This window comes from Dysidea avara, chromosome 14 (genome assembly GCF_963678975.1).
Source record: "Dysidea avara chromosome 14, odDysAvar1.4, whole genome shotgun sequence".
In the NCBI taxonomy this organism is placed as follows: Eukaryota; Metazoa; Porifera; class Demospongiae; order Dictyoceratida; family Dysideidae; genus Dysidea; species Dysidea avara.
The window spans coordinates 28496-55915 of NC_089285.1; the positions used below are offsets into that span (position 1 = coordinate 28496).

The 27420-nt window shown below is 38.7% G+C and overlaps 4 protein-coding genes and 3 long non-coding RNA genes across 7 annotated transcripts; 6 read left to right on the forward strand and 1 right to left on the reverse strand.

Moving 5' to 3' along the window:
* Positions 1 to 8029: 8029 nt before the first annotated feature.
* Positions 8030 to 9412, forward strand: LOC136244797 (uncharacterized). Its single transcript, XM_066036349.1, has 3 exons — positions 8030 to 8068; positions 8600 to 8980; positions 9039 to 9412. The coding sequence occupies exons 2-3, from the start codon at positions 8608 to 8610 to the stop codon at positions 9410 to 9412; spliced, it is 747 nt and encodes a 248-aa protein (XP_065892421.1). The 5' UTR covers positions 8030 to 8068; positions 8600 to 8607.
* A 586-nt stretch (positions 9413 to 9998) lies between these two features.
* On the forward strand, positions 9999 to 11067 carry LOC136244361 (uncharacterized). The gene is made up of 4 exons (XM_066035932.1): positions 9999 to 10040; positions 10091 to 10280; positions 10413 to 10542; positions 10590 to 11067. Exons 2-4 carry the CDS (start codon positions 10197 to 10199, stop codon positions 10904 to 10906), a joined length of 531 nt encoding a protein of 176 aa, XP_065892004.1. The 5' UTR covers positions 9999 to 10040; positions 10091 to 10196; the 3' UTR covers positions 10907 to 11067.
* A 5567-nt stretch (positions 11068 to 16634) lies between these two features.
* On the forward strand, positions 16635 to 16958 carry LOC136244312 (uncharacterized). Its single transcript, XR_010695146.1, has 3 exons — positions 16635 to 16703; positions 16765 to 16845; positions 16895 to 16958. It is a non-coding gene; the product is annotated as an uncharacterized lncRNA (long non-coding RNA).
* A 565-nt stretch (positions 16959 to 17523) lies between these two features.
* Positions 17524 to 19271, reverse strand: LOC136244798 (E3 SUMO-protein ligase ZBED1-like). Its single transcript, XM_066036350.1, has 2 exons — positions 18460 to 19271; positions 17524 to 18394 (listed from the first exon to the last, which is right to left on the reverse strand). The coding sequence occupies exons 1-2, from the start codon at positions 19269 to 19271 to the stop codon at positions 17524 to 17526; spliced, it is 1683 nt and encodes a 560-aa protein (XP_065892422.1).
* Positions 19272 to 19437: 166 nt separating this feature from the next.
* Positions 19438 to 20120, forward strand: LOC136244983 (uncharacterized). The gene is made up of 4 exons (XR_010695684.1): positions 19438 to 19493; positions 19540 to 19608; positions 19689 to 19763; positions 19811 to 20120. It is a non-coding gene; the product is annotated as an uncharacterized lncRNA (long non-coding RNA).
* A 962-nt stretch (positions 20121 to 21082) lies between these two features.
* LOC136244634 (uncharacterized) lies at positions 21083 to 26187 on the forward strand. Its single transcript, XR_010695482.1, has 5 exons — positions 21083 to 21241; positions 25062 to 25141; positions 25205 to 25586; positions 25959 to 26027; positions 26079 to 26187. It is a non-coding gene; the product is annotated as an uncharacterized lncRNA (long non-coding RNA).
* Positions 21485 to 23659, forward strand: LOC136244311 (piggyBac transposable element-derived protein 4-like). The gene is made up of 4 exons (XM_066035866.1): positions 21485 to 21853; positions 22061 to 22233; positions 22281 to 23544; positions 23597 to 23659. Exons 1-4 carry the CDS (start codon positions 21485 to 21487, stop codon positions 23657 to 23659), a joined length of 1869 nt encoding a protein of 622 aa, XP_065891938.1.
* Positions 26188 to 27420: the final 1233 nt, after the last annotated feature.

Genomic DNA, 27420 nt, shown 5'->3' on the forward strand with positions numbered 1-27420 from the left:
TGCCACCAAAGTTATTACTAGTATAATGTCCATGCAGTAGAAGATTACATACCAAAAAACACAAAATTATAATTACAAACTAGCTTAATTAGTGTACAACACAGAAGCAAAGTTATAGCAAGTACAGCATAGCTATGACTCAATCTATAGCACACAAATGCATGCAGATTATTTATACAGTAAGTATAAAAGGCTTGGAGAGGACCTATACTTCTACATCAATTGACTAATATTAATTTGCTATATGATAACAGAAAGCCTTTTTTTCATTTCTACAATCTCATTATTTATTGTTGATACTGAGTATATACATAGTCAGCACTGCTAGTATGCTCAGGAAAAAAGGAATCACACAAGTAACACATTGCTACAGTAATTTGAAATGTTGAATGAAAAAGAGTCAAAGACATTTAGGAATTGTGGCAATGAGTTCCATTCTTGTACTGTTATGGGGAAAGGGCTTTTTTGATAAGATATTGTGGATGTTGTTGGGAGTATGAAATGGTGCTGATGATATTGCTTGGTTTCTCTGGTCATTGGAGGATAGCTAGTTGGTAAAAATTATTATAAGGAATTTGGTTATGAAGTGCTTTGTAAAAATGTTTGTAGTCTAGAGAGTTAGAGTTCAGACCAGGAGAGATGTTGAACCATAAAAATGACTGAGTTATAACTATCTACCATAATCTTTTAATGCTGAATATTTTCAAGTTTGTGTAGATACATCACTGTTGTAAATAGTATCCCATACATTCCACTTGAGGTCTGACCATTGCTAAATATATGCTGCTGCTTTCACGTCAGTAGAACAATTCAGCTTAAGTTTCTCTTGGGAAAGTTTAGTGTTCAGGATGCCTTATGTGTTATTTTCGATACATGTGGTGACCAAGAAAAATGTTTGTCAAAGAGCACTCCAAGATAGGTACTGTGTGTTTATCAGTTACTGTTAAGGTACAATCGTTCAGCTCATAATTGTGAATGGTAGGTGACAAATTAAAGATCTGTTGCATCTTATTGCAACACATTTTGATATATTGAATCTACGTATGTAAATTGCCATATTTGTGCCCATTCTGCTAGTCTCAGGCTGTCAAGATCTTGTTTAAGGATGGTAGCATCATTCTGGGAATCAATTACTCTGTATAACAAAGAGTTATCAGCAAACAGCTGTAGTGATGAGCTAATAATTATTTCTTGTAATGTCGCTAACAAATATAGTAAAAACATAAGAGAACCGAGTACTACTCCCTGAGGTACCCCTGATGAAACAGTTGCTGGGGTTAAGGATTCACCATTGAGAAGTACAAGTTGTGTCCGATCAGTTAACCATGTTTAGATCCAGTTAAAGATGTTATTCATCAACAAAAGGAGACATTATGAAATTATTTCAGCTTCACACTAATTGCATATTAAACAAGCAGATTAATCAACATTTGGAATTCTCTACCCCAGTCAGTGATTGTGCAACTTACTTGTGCCTCGATCCAAAACATTTGCAGTCACTGTTTTACTGTGGTTTTTAAATTAAATACATATCCAACTACATAAACAATCAGCATGCAGCATCTGCTATAATATTGTAACAGTCACTGCATTAGGCAATCAGCTTTATTATAGCTGCTTTGTGATGAGAAGAAGTGGACATTGTAGGAAGTTTCTCTAATCTAGTCATATATATATATAATGTACAGTTATGACTGTACACATAGTACAACATGTATTTTAAAACCTTCAATCAAAACCGGATTTTGCGTGACACAGTTTAAATTAAGTGCATTTTGATAATATACGTATATGTGACCCTATCTGCAGAAGGGGGTCTTATAGCCTTTTGAAATTTCCAGGTTTGACTAATCATAACTCCGAATGTTCTTAACCTAACACCTTCAAAATACATCAAGCAATAGCAGTGGGTTAGGGGTATAATGAGACCAAACGTCAAGCTGGTACTTTATTCACAAGTCATGTTATGAGTTGTCAGGTACTTGCAATTAAAAAGGCTATAAGACCCCTTTTTGCAGACCAGGTCACATATATATACTGCACAGTAAACAGAGTTGGGGTAGTAACTTAACTACGTAGTTACTAGTTACTTGTTACTTTAACTTAATTACAGTTACATTTTTAAAGGTAACTAGTTATGTATACTTTCATATGCTTGTCTGTCAACTTTTGTAACACATTTTCATAATTATTATACTCAGATATGCCTTAGCAAGGGGAGAAGAGAACTGTACACATATGCAATTATGTGGCCATTTCAGCACAGTTTCAACTATTGTTCTGTCTGTTACTCAAGCTAAATCATGAAGAACAGTACACAAAATGTGTTTACTTAATGTGGCTGTAGCATGCATAAGTGTGGTGCAAAAATTGAAGAGTGTTCTGGCTTTAAAGCATAATTAGCTACTAGTTACTATGTAACTATTGTAACTACATATTTACTACGTACGTACATTATGTAACTAACTATGCTTTGGTGGAAGATGGTTTAAATAGTTTGTGTGATGCCCACTTGTAACTGTCCAACTCCTTATGAAGAACAAGGGTTGATCAACTTTTAGATTGCCATGTATGATGTTGTATGTTGTAATCATCTCACCACGGTATCATCTGTACTTTAACGATGACCTAGGCTAGTGGTAAACATCTTACAGGCTCAGCCTTCTTGTTCACCCTCCAGTGCCTAACTGGTAAAGCAGATAATAATATAATAATAATAATATGATGATAGCTATAGGTTAAGATGTCTGAGCCTTTCTTCATATGAAAGATGACTAATAGATGTAACCATTCTGGTTGCTCTTCTTTGAACTTATTTGACCAAATTTTCATCGCCTTTATAAAACGGTCCCCAAATAATATTTCCATACTCCATAGCTGGTATTACAACAGCCTTATACAAATAGGGGATTGTTTGGATTAACAAATGACTTTTAGAAGTCCAAGAAGCCTCCTTACTATCCTAGTTACAGCAATGACATGATCATGAAACTTGAGATGGCTGTCGGTTACAACAACCAAAGCCTTTTTCTTTGCTGGTTTGTTTGATATGTCTACCACCCATAGAATAGATTATGATTTGGGTTAGAATATCCCAAATTTTACATTTTAAGATGTTAATAGGCATCTTCCACACCTCTGACCATTTTTCTAGCGTAACAATGTAATGTTGTAGTCTTTCAATGGCATTATCATTTATAATACAGCTATACACTTGGTGTCATCAGTAAAAAGTAAACAAGGATTTGTTAGAACACTGGGTAAGTCATTAATATACATGATAATGAAAATAGGGCCTAAAACAGATCCCTGTGGGACTCCACACTTTACATTAATGCAGTCAGATTCAATACCATTAAAAATTTACTGATACTTGTTGTTTCCGCTGCTTGAGAAATGATCGTATCCATGTTAATAGTTTTCTGTAATCCCATATGCCTTTAACTTAATGAGGAGTCTCTCATGGGGTACTTTATCGAAGTTTTTTATAAGTTGATATAAATAACATCAACTGGGTTATCCTTTTGAATTTCATCTGTCCAGAATTTCATTGCTATTAGAAGTTGAGACATACATGATCTCTTTGGTAAAAAGCCATACTGTGTGTTTGAGAGAAGATTGTTGGCTGACATGACATTAATAATTTCTTCTCTAACAATAGACTCAAAACCTTACATACTATATACAGATGTTAAATTTATTCGATGATAGTTTCCGGGATTAGACTTTTCTCCTTTTTTGAAAATAGGAATTACTTTTGCTGCATTCCAGTCTTCAGGTAAGAAACCCTCATCTAATGATCGTTAAAATAAAACTGTAAATGAGAAACATAGTTGAGCTGCAGTTTCTTTAAGAACCCTTGGATGCATACCATATGTAGTGTGATGCTAACGTAGTGTAACTCGCAGTTGTCGCCAATAGATAGTTACTAATGAGAATGATATATAGAAGTACAACACACAATATATATAGAGGCAACCATACAGCTACAAATGATGTCATACATCATTACAGTATAAGTCAATTATAGCTAGCTAATACATACACTTGAAAGGTTACATACAAAGTCTGTGTGCATGTCGTTCAGTAATACGTAGTTCACACCACATCTCCCTTTCAAAAGTCTCAAGAATATGTGAGTCTGTTAGGTGGTCTTATCTGTGTTCCAGTTTGAGATCTGGTAACTCTTCTGTTGTCATTGTCTGGTTGGTGTGATTGGGTCATTGTTTCTTCTGAACGTTGCTCTGTGCGGTTTCGTCAAATCGCCCCAGATGGTGTAGTAACAATATAAGATCTAGGGGTGGTGGCAGTGGTAACAACAGTTCCTGGAACATTTCTGCCTTGTGTGTTTACCCACACATCAGTGTTGTCAGGAAGGATAGCTGCTGTTTTTATCACCCTGTGACTGTAGTCATAATTCTCTTTTTGTTGTTCTTTGTGCAGTCTATCTTTCTCCACAAAGCCTTGAAAATGTGGCCAGTTAGGAACTAGCTAGTTGGCAACTTGCGGTAGTTCTGTCCTAAGCCGCCTGCCCATCAGGAGTTCAGCAGGACTCAAATGGCACCATGGTAGTGGAGTAGCTCTGTAGCTTAGGAGACTGAGTGCCATATCTGAAGTGTCGTGTAGGAGTCCCTTAACTGTCTTCACCATACGTTCTGCTAAACCGTTACTTTGCAGATAGTAGGGGCTTGATGTTACATGCTTAAAGCCATAAGCTGACGAAAACTCTTTCATTTCAGTCGAGTCATATTGAGGACCATTATCGTTTATGACGGTTTGGGGGATACCATGTCGAGCAAAAATACTCTTTATTGCACTTTCAATACTTGATGAAGTGGTAGAGCTTAGCTTGATCACATCCGGAAAGCGTGAGTAGTAATCTACTACTAAGAGATAGGATTGTTTGTTCAGTTCAAATAAGTCAGTAGCCACTTTTTGCCAGGGGTACTTAGGTAGCACTGAGCTGAGCATTGGTTCTCTGGCTGGTGGTGTAAGTTTCACGCAAGTAGGACATTGCTTTATAAATTGTTCCAATTGTGAAGATACTACTGGCCACCACACTGAGGTTGCTACTAGTTGACGGCATCTCTCTATCCCTTGTTGGCCTTGATGGATTTTGTATAAGGTGTCATGTTGCAGATTTGCAGGGACAACAATACGAGCTCTGAAAAGAAGTAAAGAATCACAAACAGTTAGGTCATTTCTAGCAGTCCAGTATTTGCTAAGTTCTCCAGTAATGGTATGATTCTCTGGCCATGTACTTTGATGCGCTTGGAACAAATAGGATCTTCTCTTTGAGCTCTTCGATATTTGTCTAAACCATCTTTTGTGGTTGGGATTTGAAAAGTAGTACTCATCATTTAGTGTAACTCGCAGTTATCGCCAATAGATAGTTAGATAGGAGAATGATATATAGAAGTACAACACACAATATATATAGAGGCAACCATACAAATACAAAGGATGTCATACATCATTACAGTATAAGTCAATTATAGCTAGATAACACATATATATACTTGAAAGGTTACATACAAAGTCTGTGTGTGCCTGTTGTTCAGTAATAGTTTACACCACACCATCTGGCCCAGGTGATTTGGCAGGCTCCAGATTACTCAGTTTATTGTACACCATGTGTGTAACATCAATGCTACTCAATGGTTCATCATAGGGATAGTCATCTATTTCTGGCTGTCAGCAAATTTTCAGATGTAAATACACTAGTTTAATAGCTGGAGAAGAGATATAGCCTCTTTACAATTTGATGCTATCAAAGTTGGAATACCAGTCTTCGCTTTAGTCTTGGAATTAACATATTTCCAAAAACACTTGGGGTTACTCTTCAAATTCTTTGTAAGACTTTGCTCATACTGTAGTCGAGGCAAAGTGATCTAGTTACTATGTATATTACGTAACTCAGGCTAGTTACAAAAGTAACTAGTTACCCCAACCCTGATAGTGAAAGTGCTGGAAGTCTGAATAAATTAGCTACTCGCGAGCTTTCCAATAGGTTTATAGCTTATAGAGTATATACTATATGGTTAGGTTCTTTCTTCTTTCACCATGTTACCATGGTTCATAATAGAGATCGCCTATGTTTTTGCCAAAATCCTAATAGAACACTCGCCTAAACACTACCTTAGAAAGCTGCCCAACCACAAAAGAAGCCTTAAAAGTCACTTTGGAAGAAGTTTAGGTCCACTAGTAAGCATGAAGTCAAAAGGACCCTACAAAAGTCCTTATTTAAAGAACTAAAATCTGCCATTTTAAGCCATTTTGTTCATCTTCTTCTTATTATTATTATTATTTTTTTTTCCACTGGCCTAGAGCAAACTCTGAGTACTTTTTGGGGATAAAAACTATATAGCCTTTCATGTTAAGTCTTTCTTCATGTCCATGACCTATTTTTAAATGCATATTGCAATGTTAACATCTACTTTGAAGCAAATTTGCTTCTTGTAGGTTCACTCTGCCATTGATCTTCTGACTTAATCTCTGCAAGGGAGACCAATGTGTTAATATGAGTTAATAAGTATCCAATCTAGGGAGTTTGTAAAAGACGGAATAAGGAATAACGGAATAACTCGCATCACAACGAACGGGCATTTGTATGGCTTATGCAATGTTAGGGTGATTGTACTGTTACAGCTGTGAACTCATCCCTCGTAGATATCCTTACAATGTAGGGTGATTGCGTGTACTGTTACAGCTGTGAACTACACTGCTTCGTCACTCATAGATGTCCTAGCGAAATGATTACTATACGCTCTTACTACTACTGTATGTAGCTAAGCTAGAATATACAGTAGTTAGCTATTAGTTTCGTTTTCGAGTCTTCATCCTTCCAGTGGAGGGATGAAACAAAATGACTGCCATGCCCCCTTTGCTCATGACGTTGGTACCATACTTAACATACAGTACCCGCTTACGAAGTGCAAAATTACATTTGATTATAGCTCTTACTAGCTACTACTGTTTGTAAAGTATGGTACCAATGTCGCGAGCAAAAGGGGGTGTGACAGCCGTTTCGTTCATCCCTCCACTGGAAGGATGAAGACTTAAAACAAAACTAATAGCTAACTACTGTATATTCTAGCTGTGCTAGCGCAATGATACTTAGCTACATACAGTAGTAGTAAGAACATATAGTAATCACTTCGCTAGGACGGCTATGAGCAACGAAGCAGTGTAGTTCACAACTGTAACAGTACACACAATCGCCGTAACATTGCAAGGATATCTACGACAGATGAGTTCACAGCTGTAACAGTACAATCACCCTAACATTGCATAAGAAGCCATATTAATATAAAACGCCCATTCGTTGTAACTCAAGTTATTCCGCTATTCCGTTATTCCTTATTCCGCCTTTTACAAACTCCCTCCAATCTATTCACATTAAGGAAACTCTATAACGTGTTAATTATGTGTCATTCAATAGCATATTAACATGTTCAGTTGGAAACCCTATAGCATTACCTATATTTAAACCACATGCAGTATAAGTTCATGGCTTTCCACTGCACACTTATAAGTTAATGTGATGGAGATACTCCAGTATCTCCACTACAGTATCTTCTTGTATACATAAAGCCATACATATGTGCATATAGTATGATGTTAACATCTACTTTTGCTTCTTGTAGGTTCACTCTTCCATATTCTGCTGCCATAGTTCCCTGACAATTGTTAATCTATAGTCTGAGGTGTGCGTTAACATCCACTTTTGCCTCTTGTAGGTTTACTGTGCCATTGAAATTTACTTTACCCACACCATCTTGACAGTGTTTGCAACAAGCCTTTGCCGTAAAATCTACAGATTAAAATACTGCAGCTGCTTATATAATCATAGATACTATAGCCTTACCCGGGATTAGAAACGCCAGGTTAACACTGTACTTTAATCCTAGACGATCCGCACCCGCTGACTATTAACACATCCACAAGTGATGATGACAGTATCCGTGACATATCCGTACATATGCGAATGCCCGCCAAAAGGCTGTGTAACCGCATGCTCTTTCTTAGAAGAGAGATTGTTGGTGTCAGATGACCGATAGTGTTACTTGTGAGTTTGTACCACGTAATATATAGTATATATAGTGTAACTAAACGCTTTTTGAATGAAATCTATGCTTGTACATGAGCGATTCACGTACAGGGACAAGCTAACAATTAAAATATTTCCTTGTATCTCCCTACCACGACCATCTGAGAAGTTCATGCCGGAGATACGAGGCCTTATAGACTTTCACCACTGGAATAACACTGTTTAGCTTTCCCAGGTCATGTGATGTTTGCAATGCAACTCAATTCTTGTGTTGAAAATGTCCTTTCTTTGTGTACCTATCTTACACTCAGGTTAACAGATAGGAAGTAATTCTTGCTATTGTATTTAAGGGTACTAGTTGGGGTAATGGAATAATTCATTGTTATCAGCCAAGGATGTTGTGTTAGCCTAGTATTAAGGCTTGAAAGTTGCATATAGCATTCGTTCATGCTAATTTATGGATGTTTTGTGTGATAATGTTAATGCATGCTGTAAGTACAATAGCTGACTGCAATTAGTTTGCTAACATGTAAACACTGTCTTTTACAGAGGTTACTATGGTGAGAAAATTGAAATTTGATGTTAGGAAACGTTCGTCTCAAGGGAAGACCAAATTGACTGCAAGTGATGTTAAGGCTTTGACCCAACCCACCTCTACCATGGTGAATGCTGAAACCCAGACTGATAGCCAGTGGTTTGTTGATAGCAAAGAAGTGCAAACAGAGTCTGAGGAAGATTGCACCAATGCCACTGTTACAATTGGTACACAGACTGAGCCAGATGTTGTCTTGCAAGCACCCCAGGACAACTTGACAAACCAAGGAGTAAGAGCTGTAAATGACGAAAGCATGAAGTGCTGTGAGGGAATAGTTGATGAGAAATATGCTTCACTGATTGCAAAACATAATGGTTTGTTCAAAGATGCTACAGGTAAGCAATGAACCATGCTGTGTGTTGTGCCAATTAAAATAATATTTTATGACCTTAGGGAAAGTGATCGGCTATGTTGAGAGGAATGGTGGGATACGCCATGTAGATTGTTTGAAGTACATTCCACTGGAGTCACACTCAAGATTATGTTCAAGGTGCAGCACATTCCGTGAAAATGTATTGCGTGGTAGGCTAGCACGGCATCTCCAAGAGGACAGTTGTCAGTCTGTGGAGGCTAATAGTCATACCAACTTCCGGTGCCTTACCCCATCTGAGAAGTGTGAGAGGATGAAGAACATGGCTACTGTGATTCACACTAAGGACCAACAGATTGCCCGCCTCAGTGGAAGGATTAACAAGCTGGTTGCTAACCAAGGAATTATGGTTGACCAAGACACGAATAACGATTTAGTGTCCATGATGAAGGAATGAAAGGCTCACTTTCCAGACGACCTCTTGCCAAATCTGTTCTAGCATTTATGGTCAGAGGGCTCTTTACCAGCTTGAAGTTTCCCTATGTGCATTTTCCCACTACAAGCACAACAGGAGCAGGGCTATTCCCAATTCTCCGGAAAGTCATTTCAAGGCTTACTAGACTTGGATTGCAGATACTGACTGTCACCTGTGATGGTGCAAGTGAAAACCGACTACTGTTTAGCTTACATGACGAGAACAATGACAAGACGGCATATAAAATCAAAAATGTCTATTCCAGTGAAGGCCACTCAATCTTTTTCATATCGGACCCAAGCCATTTAATAAAAACTATTCGAAATTGTTTTTCAAGAGGAAAATTGTGGGTATGTACGTATTGCAAATGTTTTGCTTTAATAGTATGTATGCACTTCATTTTATTTCTACTGGTACATATTTGCCTGATTTATAGCAATTATTTTTTATGCAGTGTAATGGACAGAATATTGACTGGCAGCTACTCATTGAGCTGTACAAGGCTAATGCTGGACGAGTCAGTGAGACACCAGGGGTCTCCATTGTTCATAAACTCAAGTATGAACACCTTCCTAATTTTTCAAAGATGCGGGTGGATTTAGCTGTTCAGGTAAATGTTGTGTTTGCAAGTGCAAGTATGTAATTGTTGTGCTACTGTAGACTTTGTCAGAGTCAGTGGCAGTTGCACTAGATCTCAAGTTTGGTGAAGTAGCCCGTGAGACAGTCAGATTTATACGTCACATGGATCACTTTTTTGACTGCTTCAATGTATCATCCTTCACAAAGGGAAAGGAGAAACGGAAGTGTTTTTTTATCTCCGTATCGCAAGGAGAATGATTTCCGGATGGAGGTAGGTGGTGGTGAATGTGTTTCTGTATACAGTATTCTGGCAACCATAAAAAGTATGTCTAATGGTCACATACATTGTTTCTGTTTTACGTACAATAATTATTGGGTGTGTGCTTACAATTTTCTATTTAAGTTTTTGAAGGAACTTGTGTGCTATTTGGACCAGTGGAAAGCTTCAGTTGAGGGCCGGCCAGGCTTTGATGATGACCAGAAGCAACGAATGTTGTTAAGTGCTACAACTGAAAATGGTATTAGAATCACAGGTGTGTGTCTGTTATAATGCTTATACTGTGATTAAAATTAATTGTAGTGAAATCTTTTTTGGAACTGGTACCATTTCTACTAAGCATCAATGGAGTGAGTGTATTTTTAAGCGAAAAAGTCAGCCAGGACTCTGTAGAAAAGTACTTTTCTATGATACGACAACATGGTAGAGCCAATGAGAACCCAACCATCGCCCAAGTTCTAAAAAATGCACAGAATATACGAGTGATAAACTCAATTTGGGTGGATGAGATTACTGGAAACTGTCGTGGATGCAAGAGGAAGTCATATGACTTGGAATCTGTGAATCTTCATGATTTGAACAAGCCTTTGCCAAAGAGGCACAGGGGTCGTTCATTGTAAACACAATAGTAATGTAGATCTCTTTTCCCCATAATTTTGGTTGTATTTCAGCAAATATTTACATTAAAGTATTCCAACCCATTTTTTTTCTTACTTATTCATTAATGTATTTATTTCAACAAATGTTTACTTATTTATCACAATACAACTTTGTTCTCAAAGACTTGGACTTTCCGGTTCCTTTTTTGTTCTCTTGCTTGTACATCTCCATTAGGGATGATGCAAAGGAAATCCACGAATTGTGATCCACTTATTAACTATATGCTGAAGGCACCTTGCATTTTCATCTTTTTCAACTCCTGCAATGCACCAATGGAACAAGACATCATCATCATTTACTAACATGTTTGTGAGATAGCTTTTTTAACTGTCATCCATTTTTGAGGCTTCCTTAATGGTCAAGTAGCGCCGCACACAACATTCAATAGCCAGAAATATCTGATATGCCTCAGGTGTTATCTTCACTAAGCCACCCCTGTCTATGGCATTTGTCCTAGCAGCTGATGGTGGACTGTTCTCATCTGACACATCAGTACAGATTATTTCATTTAAGAGTGGCTTAAAATCAGAGCAGCCAGGGTGGGCCTTCAACTTCTTTACTACATATCCACCGATGTATCGGATGGCGTTCTCCTCCTCAAAGCTTAGATCAGGGCTGTCAATATATTCAGTTTCTACACTAGTAGCGTCAGAGTCAAGGACTGTTCTCAACCTTTTCTGCACCAAATTATCAAAAAGTTCATCAATAAAATGCTGATAGAAAACAGGTTGGTCATCCAAGTGACTGACTGTTAAAAAATCTTGCCACCTCTTAGTGAAGTCACCAGAAATTGTCAGTAGGTTAAACTTCCTCCATAGCTTTTCCTGGTTCAATTCGTTAGGCTTGCCTCTTTTTTGAGCAGCAATGATAATGGAGTTCAGTGCTGCCACAAGCCAGTCGGCAAATTCCAAAGCTGCCTCAGTAGGTAGAGAACTACAGCACTTGGCCATGTTTTTGGCCATTTCTAAACACGTCTTGTTTCCCTGAGTGGGTAGTGTCAGACTATCGTCTACTAAAATACCACCAAGAACACCTCTTATCAACCTAGTTTCTTCACTAACAGGTCACTGAGCTGCCCCAACATTTCCTTCAGCCATACAGAACGTGGCCGCACCGCCTGGTTAAAACAATAATCTGAAGGCCGGTGAGCGCCTAGCGGGTGCGAAGTGATAGTGTTAATGTGGCGGTTTCTAATCCCGGGTAAGGCTATAGTATCTATGATATAATATATATATAGTTCTGTCTTGAGTTAGTCAGTAGCTATATATTACAGCTATTATAGTCGGGCTATATTTTTATTATTTACGTAGTTGCTATTTGTCCGGTCCCGGAGCAACAGTTATTCTTCCGGCACTCATCATGTGATCTATAATTTACTCACGTTATCTATAATTTACTGACGTGATCTATTATTTACCGAGAGATTTACCGCGTGGTGGCTGTCAAGGATTTCCCAGGCAGGTGATGACCAACACAAGCTCCGATATACAAGTAGGAAGTCAATTTGGGTCATTTTCAGCCTTAGAACAGGAGATAAAAAATTATCAGAAGCGGCATTTTGTTCAGTTTTCTACTAGAGACAGTAGAACGATTAAAGCAGCCAAGCAGAGAGCACCCAATAGAACCTTTAACCCCAGCTTGGTCTATTCTGAAATCAACTTTTGTTGTGTTGAAGGAGGAAAGAAGTACAAAAGTGAAAGCAAAGGAGAGCGCCCTAACCAACTGTAAGTTGCCATCATGGCTCTCGGTGGCTATTCACTGTGCACATCATTTTTGCTACTGCAAGTAGCTATCATAGTTTGCGTGTTAGTGAGAGAAAGAGACACACAGCTGTATTGTGTATGACATAATCATGATAGAATAACTAGTTTCTGCGGGGCAAATTAGTTTGCATCTGAGTGAAAAATGCTGTAAATTACAGGCCACCTTTATTTCTTTCTGTCCACATCAGTGTTTATAAACCTATCCCCCCTCCCAGGCATACATGGGAGAATAGTGGGGGTTTGATCTAATTTGAACTTAAAATTTACCCCACTAGTGACTTCAAAAATGTCAAGTGGTTGCCTCCTTTAGAATTTATTTGCAGAAGGAAGAAAAAGTAGCTAGTCTTGAGTAGTGAACTCTACTTTAGAGTTCTTAAAGCGAATTCAGGTTTATTTGATTTGTACTTGCAAGGTACAATAATGCAGATCGTTTGTGGAATTTGTGTAAGCACATAAAATTTGAAGAGTGATTGAAAATCTTTTAATAGTCAAGTGCTGTTATCCTTCTTCCATAGATATCTATCTTGATTTGGACTAGGGCTGAAATAAATGTCCAAATTCACTCTCCGAAGCTTCTTTTGGAAATGCTACCGAAGCTTCGAAGATGTAGTGTCAGCAATTAATGAACACAATTGATGGTTATTAGTTTGTATACTGTAGTACAAGCTCTCACTTTGTTACAGCTCTAGCAGAACCACTTTTAAACTCTATAATTATACTAACATGTAATACAAGTTGCCCACTAAAGTTTTATACTCAAGGAACTACGTAGTTTAACATGCTAGTATCCATGGTAACAAAGCTTTGGAAGGTTAAAGCGGTAGTCGAATGTTGTGAAACCGAACAAAGGTTCGAAGTTTTGAACCATTTATCTCAGCCCTAATTTGGACTATACAGTAAATAAATATGTTTTATCGTAAGGCAAGAAACTTAATTGCAAAATTAGTTAGACAAAGTTAATTGTTAGTCTCTCATTCCCATTCACATTGCTATTTCCCACCTCATCACAGAAAGTTTACCGAAATGGTGTCTCAGTGCAGCCTCTTGGCATCTTTAAAGTTTGTAACTAGCTATATAGAACAGACAAGAATTTTGCATTCCGAGTCATGTGAGATATCCAACTAGACTACAAAAATATAGCTCAATCTGTCCACTTGTAATGTTGCAAAGAGGATGACGAACTAAATAACTTTATGGTGCCTTATTTATTATTTAAATGCATTTTTGTTTTAGCACTATTAAAAAGGATTTCCCAGCTGAGATCAAGGTACGGGCATCACAGGATGGAAGGCACCTGGTAGTGACTTCAATCAACTCCAACCATAATCATAAACTTAGCAAGGTCAGTCATTTTACTTTGGCTTGTTATCGTATTTGCAAAAGGGTATATAGTGATCCGGGTATGACCAGATTAATTTGGAAGAGTAGTAGATCCTAAGCAAAATCTGAAGTTAAATTTCCCATCTCCCCAGGATTATGATGCATTTATTCCATACATTATTCAGAATATCATTCATAACAACCAAAACATAACTAGATTAGTACTCGAATAATTGGGTGTGGCTCCATGTTAGCATAACTTACAACAAACTTGATGGCACACTATAGTTATGTACAAACAACAACACAATAAGTGGGGGTAGTTCCATGCATATACCTGTAGAGCAGCACATTTTCATTAAGTGGGTGTGGCTGTACATATCTCCAAGAATAACAAAATGCATTCTTGAATCGTAAGGTGGCGGGTGGCTCCTAATTTGTCATTGCATGTAATTTCATTCATGTATTCTATGAAGCATGAGAGACCCACTTGACCCAAGCAAAATATGACCCGAATGTCCCAGATAATCTGAATGACTCAACCCACTTACAATTGCTATTTGCAATTCAGGCTTCCTATATATGAACCACTGTCTTATATAGTGATATTTCAATTCCGTTTATCTTAGTTTATGCAGAAATCCTGTCTTTCTGGGTAGCTGATGACTGTCGTAAAATAAGAATCGAAAAGCCGAATTAAAAAAATAAAGGTAGAGCACCGCCATTTCACTATGTACCTTCGTAAAATGCTAAAATATTGTGCTTCTTTTAATTACTTGTTTACTGCACTGTACCTCAGTGTAGCTCAGTCGACTCTGCGTATAGCGTAAGTGACTCTGCGTATAGCGTAAGTGACGTATTATCGAACGGTACCTATAATCAAACTTAAAAATCACGTAACGTATTCGGAAGTTTACAATTTTATTCCGCATACTCGTAAGGTGTTTATATGGAGAATTCCAATAGTGTAGCCTATTCTTAATGAGCTTTCCATCCGTAATGTGCTGATTTTTCACTGTACGCATTTTACACTAAACGATTCGCTGTTGTAACTCACAAGTGCATGCTTGTATCAAAACTATACTTCAGTATCATGGTACTTCAGATAACACGTTGATATAATAGTTAAGAGTGTGTAGGGTGCACTGAAGTCACCACAGTAGAAAAGGTGCAAAATGTTCGATAATTGATTAACGCAAATTAATGGGCGTTCGATAATAGGTATCGATGTTCGATAATTCATATTTTACGGAATCAGAAATCCACTCATAACACGGGCACTAATCGGATACTATTACTCAAACTTACGTGAGGTATTCTACAAGAAAGGCGCTACCTCCTGGTTAAAAGTCGAGGTTGATACTACTTTCCTGGAAATATTTATGAAGTAAAGTATAAACTTTGTTCGATAATCGGTCACTTACGCTAGCTAGGTATTAGCTATAACACTGAAAGTATAGACAAAAATTGATTCCGTTGAACTACTAACGCGCGTAACAAAATGCGGCCTGGAAATGACAAGGACCTTAGCAAACTAAAAAAAGAGATAGCTAAGACGAGGATAACTCTCTGTGATCCATCACGCAATGGGAATTACATCAAGATGCAAGGGAAACCCCAGCTTACACTATGATGATTCCTAATGGCTTGCAAATAGTGTGGAGGAAGTACAGAAACCTAGAAGAGAGTTTGGGTAGACCACACACTGATTTTGTTGAAATGGCCAACTGGTGTTTAGATGGGTTACGATTAAAGAAGGGAGTTTCGAGCATAGAAAATCGGCTCAGTACTGAAAATGATCGCTTTCACTCCCAGTACTCCAAATTGGGTGGAGCTCAGTGCCAAAGCTTAGCCTCCAAAGTCACCAAAATGTTGGTTGTGCTGAATGAAATGGATGCTATTGCCCCAGTAGCAGCATCAAGAACACAAGTGATAGGAGGAATGCAAGTAAGTGCATGGCAACATCAGTGAGTCATGATGAATGCACCACAGCTAGTGCAGCATGAATTCCTCAGCTAACATGCATGTTGTGGCGGGCCACATGCAAACCTATAGCTAATTGTATGAATTTGAAACACAAATGATAGCTAAAACGTTACGCTGTCACTTACACTTACTCAGATATAGTATAGCTACACTGAATTCGTAAGTCTGAATGAGGGCCTATAGTGGGTGGGTAACTGATATATATATAAAACAGTGGCAGACTACGATAGTATTGGATTATTGGTGCATTTATCTGCTACAGCCAACTGCAAGTACTAGTCTTCCAGTCATCGGCAATGTCATAGCAAGACAAGGTGTACCCACAATAGTAGGCAATGATGAGAGGACTATAGCTCAGATTACCCAACTGATTGGTACTGCAATACACCTTGCTAGACCGCTACTCAGTCCTACACTTGGTAATAGTGGCTAATGTGTATGGTCAAACATATTTATTTATATATATATTGTTGCACATCCTTTACCTAGCTGTGACAACAACCACAGTTGGTGGTAGTAGCACTCTAGTGCCAGTAGCCACTCTAGTACCAGTAGCGTCAACAGGTACGTTTAACTTATACCATACTAATAACTTACTAGTAATTCACTTTAGATAACATGAGGACTGACAGAATTATTACTGACACACCAACTTGTGGCCACACAATCCAGGAAACTAGACGTCCAGGTATGAAGTCGACAACTTATATTTACTGATAAGATTGTTTTAATAATTAACATAACTGTAGAGAGCAACAACATAACACTACATACACCTACCAGTTTTGGACTACTGCCATCTATTAGAGATATGACAGTAACATCATCAGGTGTGTTTGCCTATGCGATAATTCATTAAAAATCAAAACACCTTTCTAGCTGGCCAAAGCACTGGTACAAGCTCTGCCGATAGCCCACAAGGAAATTGTAGGCTTGTAACCACTACTCCAGTTTTTCATGGTAAGCAAAGCAAAACTAAAATAAAATATGTATATTCATATGGCAGTAGAGCTGGGCGATATCCCAAAATTTCAAGGCGATATATCATATCATAGTTTTTGACGATATTACTAAATATCCCTATATATTGTGTTGCAATATTACCATTGTATAATTTTATGTTATTTAATCAATATTACTTGTTATTTTCTCTTCTATAGGTTACATGTCTGACATTACAAGTTGTAGTAATACAAGTTTACAAACCATCAAGATAACTACTATAGGTTACATACAACATCTAACATTGTACAAGTTTCAAAATTTACAAACCGTCATGACAATCAGATAACTACATAAGTGGTACAACTGAGATAACACTAGTTTTTCATGTTTAGAGCCAAAAATACCAAGTTGTCAACTCTTTCTGGTTTCAGACATGTCCTTCTGTCAAAAACAATGTGGCCTCCACAGCTGAACACACGCTCAGCGGCTACACTTGTTGCACACAAACACAGATATTTACGTGCTAGCTTTGCCACATTTGGGTATCTAACAGCTTCAGTCTTTCACCAGTCAAGAGGAGACGCTTCAACATCTAGCTGCGGATGACTTAAATACTGATCCAACTCTTGCTTTACTTGCTGGCGAGGGGTCAGCTGAACCGACTGACTATTGCCCAAACAGCGACCAAGAACCTTGCTTAGTCCTTTTGCTTTCTTAGATGGTGGAGGCTGTGGAGCTGCCATTCCTGAACTACCAGACTGTGAACTTGAAGGTAAGTGTGATGAATCATCCACTGAACGGTCAGTCAAATCTCTCATTTCCTTCTCTACCTCTTCTAAAATTTCTGCTCTATTGCTGACATAGTTGAGCTTGAATCTAGGATCTAGAAATGAAGAAAGTTCTAGAAGAAAGCTGAGTTCTGGATCATCATATCTTGCTTCTAAATCATCCTTTATCCTTTTCTTCATTTCCTTTGTCAGGTCAGTGTCATCATTTTCTGCCACGAGCACTTCCTCTGCTAAATGACTCAGCAATGGCTTCACTGCAGAAACTGTAACACACTTTTCAGCAGCAAGTGCATCCGTCATGGTTTTCAATCCTTTTAGAGCAGCAGCAATAGACTGCAAAACATCTCGATCTTGCCATGAGGGTGAAGAGTCTCTGTCTTCACTAAGAACATTTCTCACAGCATCCATTTGCTCCAACATTCTTTCAACCATGTCATATGCAGAGCCCCATCGTGTCACTACGTCAACCTTTAGCTTGTGAATTTCTAGCCCCATTTGTTCTTGTGCAACCAAGTCTCTCTGCTTCTTCCAACTTCTTGAAAATGCAGCTACAGCACTTCTAACAACCCTGAGGGTACGTTGTACCCTTGCATCATTTAATCCCTTTCCCACAGCTAGATTTAAGTTGTGACCAAAACAACTCAACCTATTCCAATTAAGCAGGTCACATGCCAGCTTGATGTTGGAACCACTATCAGTAGTGATTCCTACCAGCTTCTCCACTCAAGGTCCCACTGCTGTATGGTTTCCTCAAGAGCCTCAGCAAAGTTTGTCCCAGTGTGGTCCATGGGAAGGTAGTGAGTTTGGAGGCAATATGATTTTAAATCCCAGTTGGCATCTATAAAATGGACAGTAAAAGTCATATACGGGTCTCCAGCAGCTGAGGTCCATAGATCTGTAGTAGCAGAATAGTAGTCCAACTGTTTGATTTTAATCTTTTCTTCAATTTCACTTTTGACCTCATTGACTAGTGCTGGTACTGCCACTTTAGTAAAGTGTTTACGAGTGGGTAGTTGATACCTCGGATTAAATTGTTGTAACATCTTCCGGAAGCCTGGCTTGTCTACAGTGGACAACGGTAGCATGTCTCTTGCAAGGCAGTATGTGACAGCGTTAGTCAAAGTTTTGTCCTCTCTTGACAATGATGACAAAGGTCGGCGCTTATCCCATGAATCTAAGAGTGTTAACTTCGGAGCGGCTGCTTCCTCTGTGCTGAAACTTTTGCTTTTCTTCTTGCTAGCTTGACACGCTAGAGCATACTCCTCGGGATGCTTGGTTTTCAAATGGCTGTATAAATTCGAAGTATTCGAATCCTTCGCAGCGACCGTTGTATGGTTTGGGCACAAGCGACACTTTGGTAAATCGACACAGAGAAGACGGCCATTTCCATCTGTTTCGAAGCCGAAATACTTCCACACAAATGCCTTGGCTTTCCTTTTTGAAACAAGTACAGCATCACTATTGGTCTCCTCGTCGTCTCTTTCAGTGGTGTCAACCTCAACTTCCTCATCGCCAGACGCCATTATGCTTACGCACGTGATGGAAACGTATGATGCACGTGATGATTCGATAATACCATCAGTAGTAAATTTAATACCGCCAGTTCTTAATATCGTCGATATCGATAAATATCGGAATATCGCCCAGCTCTATATGGCAGATGCATTTATTGTTCTCTCTAGCTGTGCCAACAACTACACATGGTAGTAGTGGTCTAGTGCCAGGCAATAGTGTAGTGTCACCAGGTAACATCAACTTGTACTCTCACCACCACAACTTTTTTCTTTCTAGATAACATGCGGACTAACCAGAGCATTGCATCAACAAGTGGCAATAGCCTACAGGAAACTAGACATTCAGGTATGAAATATAAATCAGGTGAATCATGCATAAATCATACATCAGGTGCATTTAACCAAATGTAACAAATTCCTCTGCAGCCATTCAAAGTACAAGAGCTACAAGCTCCATGGAAGGAAATCGTAGGCCTATAAGCAGTATTACAGCTTTAAAAGGTAAGCAGGAGCAAACTAGTGTATGTAGTGAAGTCTGATCACTTTAGGAGGTAATTTTGAAGCGGTCAGTGATAGACAGAAGAGAGAGAGAAGATCACAGATAAAGAGAGCAATTGATCAATTCCTGCATAATCTAGTAGATCAAATAGGCCTAAAGCCTCATTCAATGAAGCTAGAAACATCAAGAGGCAACATACTTGATTGGAATTTTCAGTCTTCCTCACGAAAAAGACCTAGCAACCCTGACAGACCACAAGAAGTGACAAAGAGTCTTTTATACATACTACTAAAATTTGGAATATCGCAAGAGTGCTATCATGAACTGACACAAGAATTTCCTTGCTTACCCCGAACGTGCAAGGTCATTAAATACACATAAGTTGGTCATATGGCTTTTATTTGATTTAATAGGTTAAGGATCCAATCAGTGCACTAGAAACACCAGAGGTATTTAAAGTGAGTGGAAGCTTCCCTGGTGCATACTTCAAGTTCAAAGATATACTTCTTAAGAGACTTGAGGAAGTGGTAAGCTAGTATAAATTGTGCACTTTTAAAATTTCTTTAAATGTGTGAAGATGTGTTAACAATAGTTGTCAATGACCTAACAACAAACCAGTATAGTAGTGGTACTATTTAGTCAGGTAGTAGAAAGTGTTCGATTCAATTACATTACCTGCTAGATTGTGGTGTTTCAATTCTTGAGCTGCTACTGTGAGGGTAGTTCAGCTGCATATATACATACCGTGCATGCCTCTACATGTATGTGGATAACTGAATATCCAAGCACGAAGATAGCCAGGACCATCAGAGTCAGAATATCAGGCGATGGAGCTAAATATAGTAGATCTTCTAACTTTAACATTATGTCATTCGTACTAGTAATAGCATGGGTAGCAGTGAAATTTGGGATAAATATCACGAGTGTTGTATTGGAAATTTACTATTTCCAATACAACAAGAGTGGTATTTATCCCAAATTTCACTGCTACCCATGCTATTCCCAGTTAATACCATACTTGCTGCATATACGCATGCTGTGCATTAGCGTTGCTATGTACGCAATTTGTCACTATGTACTAAACATGCGTCGACACTAATTGGCGCTACATTGTTAACATAAATTCTAGCCAATGAAATTACAATTACAACTTTTTCACTGCTGTCAGTGAAATACGGGATAAATTTCACTGCTACTATTGAGACTTTTGTATGGGCAGTGAAACAGGAATGGTATTAAACATACTTACAGGACACAATGACTTATATATGTGTACATGTTTGCATGCACATGCATATTAATTTTCTGTATTTGTAGCTGTACACACCATAGCAGCTGTAAAACTTAAAGAAGATTACAATGGCCTTGCAGAAGGCTATGCAGATTATTTTGAAGCAATCAAGAAGCCATTGCTAATCCCCATGTAACCATCAATGGGATTAATTACAATTTGGAGTTCTTTCTGTGTTGTGATTACAAGGTGAGCAATTTAATATGTATCATGCATATGTGGAAACTTTAACCCATTAACGGCGGTAGCCGCCATATGGCAGCATGGATTTAGAAATCCACATGATTTGGCAAAGCATGCTAGTTTAACCATAAAGCAGCTCCATAAGGGCCGACGCACATGTGCTAAGATTTGTACGACCACACCCCTTTGGTTACTAGGATAAATGGTCCTTCCCGCAAAGCGATTCGCATTGTGCGTGTAAATGACATAATGGCATCCCGACTTTCCATAACAGACTTTCTCGATACTCTTCTTGATGATGGATTCAGCAGTGATGAGAGCGATGATAATGAAGGAGAAGAGATATATGCCTACTTGGGCGAGCCTGTTCTCCGTCAAAGCGAATTGGAGGCTGAAGCTGTACTCGAATCAGTGGCAGACGCTTGGGATGCTGCTGACGACCTGAATGAGGACAGAGATGATATTGAAGACAGGGACAATCCTTCTACTGAAGACATGAACGATCCTACTACTGAAGAGAGGGTTGATGAAGAACAGTTTGATGATGCTTCCAGCGAACAAAGTGAAGCCATCAGTAGGACAGGAAGTATTAGTGATCACAATGATAGAGATGAAAGTGTAAGTGATTTCACATAGATATGAATAGGTGACAACTAAGGTATAAATGGTTGATGATAAATATGCACTGGTGAAAAGAGATAGAATACATACAAGCATACAAATAGAAAACATACAGACAATAGATTAAAAAATACAAGTTGTGGCTAAGTAAAATTATTTATGAGTGACTACATAATGCAAATAAATGTTTGTATTCCTTTGCAGCAATCCAGTTCAGAACACCCAAGTTCTCCCAAGCAACGACGACTTGATCCTACACTTCTGATGATGACTCCATACCAACATCACCTGATTGACCGACTCGTGCCACTACAGCAGCTCGAGGAGCAGCACATGCACATCGACGAGGACGGGGTACAACAAGAGGTGGTGGTGGTGTAGGACCTACTGACAGTGCCAGGCGTCGACGTGGTGTACGTCGCAGTGACAGCAGAGGACGTGGTCATGGCAGGGAGCGTAGTCGGAGTAGAACAACTAGTCTTGGTGGAGGACGTGGTCGTGGCAGAGGACGTGGTCGTGGTGCTGGTAGGGGACATGGGACCATACCTGGTGATGGAAGAGCAGCTGGAGTAACTTTTCTACCTGGAGAGTGGGAGAATATAGAGCCCACACACACTAAATTTAGCTACTCACCAACTCCTGATCCAAATGTACGATTTCCACCAAACACAAGGCCAGTTGATTTATTTTATTTGTACTTTACTGATGATGTTTGGGACTTGCTGGTCACTGAAACCAATAGTTATGCTGCTTTGCGGTTTCCCTGTCGGCAATATGCAAGACCGTGGAAAGATGTAACCTGTGAAGAAATGAAGGCATTTATTGGAATGCTCATAATGATGGGGATCTTACACTTGCCACACCTTGACATGTACTGGCAGGTTGATGAGGAGATCCTGAGTACTCCTGGTATCTCAGAAATAATGAGTAGAGACAAGTTTCTCCAGATCTACCGTTTCCTTCATCTTGCTGATAATAGACAGCAACATCCAGCAGGGCATCCACGACATGACAAACTTTTCAAAGTGAGAAACTTGCTGAACTTGGTCACTGCCCAATGTGCTTCCAATTACACACCTCACCAGGCTGTGACTGTAGATGAGGCTATGATTCCTTTCAAGGGTTGTCTCAACTTCAAGCAACATAAGAAGAACAAGCCTACAAAGTGGGGGATAAAAGTGTTTGTGTTGTGTGATGCAACAAATGGGTACATATACAGAATGCAAATATACACAGGCAAAAACATGGAGTCAAACCTTGATACTGGGCTTTGTTCAAGAGTTGTACTGGAACTTATGGATGGACTTGAAGGGCATGAAGTTTACACCGACAATTATTATACCAGCCCTCGTCTGTACATGGCCCTGTATGAAGATCAGAACAATGCTTGTGGGACAGCTCGAACAAACAGAACAGGGTTTCCTAAGTCAATAATTAGAAGGACAAGGGAAGATAGGGGATACTATAATTACCTATCAAATGGTCCACTCCTTACAGCAGCATGGTATGATCGAAGATTTGTCTATTTTCTATCAACCTTTCATGAAGGGGCATCACATGGAGAGACAGTCCAACGTACTAATCCTGATGGGACATCAAGTGATGTTTCTTGTCCGCCACTGCTGCCTGATTATCAGCAGTACATGCGAGGGGTGGATCGCAGTGATCAGCATATAGGATACTATAATGTGGGAAGAAGATCCCACAAGTGGTGGAAAAGAGTTTTTGCTCACCTGATAGAATGCTTACATCTTAGAGAGGTACTCCAATCCATCACTGTATGCTGGTTATCCAAGTCGATGAAATCGAAGTTATCTTAGTTTCCGCATTGCAGTAGCCAATCAGCTAATCGGACCTTATCGTTTCCGGCAATGAGCTGGTAGTCAGCGGAGTGGGGAGCATAGTGAAACACGACTGAACTTGAATCTTGGTCACTGGCCTATACAACAGACAAAGAAACTTGAATGTGTAGTGTGCAACATGACAAGGAACAAGCAACGTCTTTCTAGAAGTGAACTGAGGCATGAAACTCGATTTAAATGTTCTAACTGTAATGTACATTTATGTGTAAGTGACGATAGGGATGTTTCAAACTTTATCACACAAAGGTAGAATACTGGAACACTAGCTAGCCCAACTGTAGTAACTAGTACGCAGCACTTTATTGTTTTGCATATAATGTTTTGTAACAAATGCTAATTGCTTGTATACTAATCTATATTAGCCAGTAAACAATAACCAATACAAATACGTCCATTCACTCACGTAAACATCATGATACCATTGATCTGCTTCGATAGACTCGTTTGTTTCATACTTTCCCCTAAGAAATCGCTCCGTCATTGATTGTTCCTTTGCTGCTAGACCTCTATCATCACTGAATTTGTGAAACGTGACAACGCCATTGTTATTGCATGAGTATTTACGCATGCGCGTACGGCAATCGTATCAAAAATCTATGGCTGAATACGCTCACCTGAAACATCGCCTTCCGCTCTCAGGAAAATGAAGCGCTTCATCCGTCGGCGTATACAACACAGTTGTGATGAAGTAAGGTTTGTTGTTAGCTGTCTAAAGTTAGAATAACTGTGTCAAGTATGGTTTTACCGTTTGCATATAAAAATACGAAGTTATAAAATATTGTAATGTATATGTGGTTGCTGCTATGGCAACAAATTGCATATAGTTGTATTCCTTGGTCCATGGGGAACATAGTGATATATGGTTTCCAAGGGGTTTAACCGTTTGTTTGCTTAGAAAAGAGGCTCGTCTTGAGTCATGCATTTTTTTAAATTCCCTCCAGGAATTCAGCTGTTAATGGATTAAGCATCCCAAAGCTTTCTAAGCATTCAGTTATTTCTAGCACCTATGTACATAATTCAGCTAGACTATACAATGCAATTTTCTTGACAACATTTTGTTCTGGGTATATAAGACACTATAAGAGCATGATTATATGTGACCTGGTCTGTGAAAAGGGCTCTTATAGCCTTTTCAATTGTATTTACTTGGCAACCTGTAACTTGACTTGTGAATGTGGCATCACCCTGAAATTTGGTCCCTTTATACCCCTAACATACCACTATGGCTTGGTGTAATATGAAGGTGATAGGTTGAAAACATGAGGAGTTGTGATTAGTAAAACTTGAGAATTTGAAAAGGCTACAAGACCCCTTTTCGCAGACCGGGTCACATATTTTTGCAGTTTACTCTACTGATCCTTGGACTTCAGGCTGCACATTCTAACCATGCGTGTGCATGGTGCACGATTCATAGACTACAGAGGTATATATTAATTTGTTTATCTTGATAAAATCTATATATAAATACTTTAATTTGTTTATGTAGATACAATATGAAAGTGCCGGATGAAAAATATTTGATAGATATGAAAAGAACCTAGATTAATTAATATCGATCCTGACCATGTAATTCTGGATGAATTGCATCTATTGCTGCGAATTACTGACCGGCTCATAGAGAATTTGATAAGTGGAGCAAAGGCAAGCGACAGATGTACAGAAGCTCTTAGTGGCCCCATGATGAAACGACTAATAGATACAATAAGAAGCTGTGGGGTCACCTTTTATGTTAAGTCTGTGACAAAAGACAGCATTGAATTCACTTCTTTGACGGGCACTGACTGGAAAAAATTGTTCCAACTCTTGCCATCCAAGATACACCAATGCCAACCAGCACTATATTATAAAGAGTGAAGGTTTTGTGGGAGGTGAGTATACACAGATAAGTACGTAAGGACTGTACATAATTCATAGCCAGGCATGGTGTCGGCACACATAACTGAATTAGTGACCCAATGGGACCATGTTCTCACAAAGTTTCCATACAAAACTTAGACAAATTAAAGCACCCAATGATGAATCATTGAGTTTTAATGTGTTATTTACTTATGTATGTTGAATAACGTATGATTGTTTGTTCAGGACACAGTAGAAAAGCAGCTTGGCTGAGACCAACCCCCTGTTAAAATAACTATCCAAAAAATGTTACTCTGTACAATTGATAGGTTGCCATTCATGGGTGCCTGGGTTTTAGAAGTAGCACACCATCCCAACTCATTAACACATATCTATTTAAATAGAAATTTTCAAAGCTGTACACTGCTGTTTCTTCTACCCATCCACCAGCTGCAGCCATGATCAGTACGATGGTGAGGAAATGGTTCATCACTAATTTAAAATGTCACATAAGTTATTAATAGGCAAAGGATTGGATAAATAACCACTTTTTGACCTTGGGAAAACACTGTGATGGGTATGCAAAGGACCGAGGTACGCTCTACATGCATGCATTATCGTACCATGTTGGCCACTTTATTCACAAGTACGGTAATATTAAGCAGTTCTCCTGTCAAGGTATGGTACCTTATAAATGCAAACTACTTTACAAAGGACTACTTTAGCTGTGGAAAAGAACAATGACACATGCAAACACATATACTTCCGACACAGTAACAGATGGAACGCTGCCAGTGATATAATAAAACATTCATATAAACTAGATAGTTTAAGATTTTATGAAAGAGAAAAACATTCGTACAGGTAAACATACATCTATGAATTCTTAATAAAAATGTATGCAACATCCACAGCAAAAATGATGATGAATACTGGGAGGAAGGTGGAATTCAAGAAGATAGGCTTAAGGTTACAGAATAGTTTAAAATGCGTGGGCGGAACAAATTACAAAACCTGCTTTAAACCAAGCAGGGATAAATAATTTCAACAACTGTGTTGTGTTAGCAATACAACTAATTGTGCTTGTTTATTTTTACTACAGAACAACAACTGTTCTTGGGTGTGTGGTCCACAATAGAGCGATGTTTTATAAAAACGCGCCGCCAAAAACCAGACTAACAGATTGCTGAATCCTTATAATTTCAACACAAGTGACTAAACAACTAAAATATCTAGGTCCTGTGGAAGCGATTTTTTAAGTTACTGGTAGTATAGACGTTTTATTGAACTTTTAGTAGTTTTTTCGAGTGAAACAAGCTCTTTGAAGGCTTGTATCTGAGTCACTGGGAAGAAACACGCCAAAAACGCTTCCACAGGACCTAATAAATTTAATATACAGTATCACTATGCCCCAGAAATGCCAATAGAGCCTACAGCTTTTGCTGTATTTGGCGGCGGAAAAACATGGTAGTGACAGCCGGAGCTGAGCAATGTACTGGCTGGCTTACTTGTGTTACTACAACAAATTGTAGTGTTCCACCTGTCTCAAACTACACTGTAGCTACATAAAAACATTAAATATGAAGGGCTTCACCTTCATTTAAAACTTTTCACGCTGCTAGATTGGTTTCATGGGCTTCTCAAAAAGTATCGATAGGCATTCAAAATTTTGAATGATTGCCCGTGACTATACCGTAACCTTAAGCGACAGAGACTTGATTACGAATAACAGTTTACACACATATATGGTATAATGTTTACATGTGTTGTACCATTGTCACAGTTGCATACCTCAGAATCTTAACGTCGATTTATTCACCAGCTCTATCATGTGAAATATTATATATAGAAATGACACACTTCATT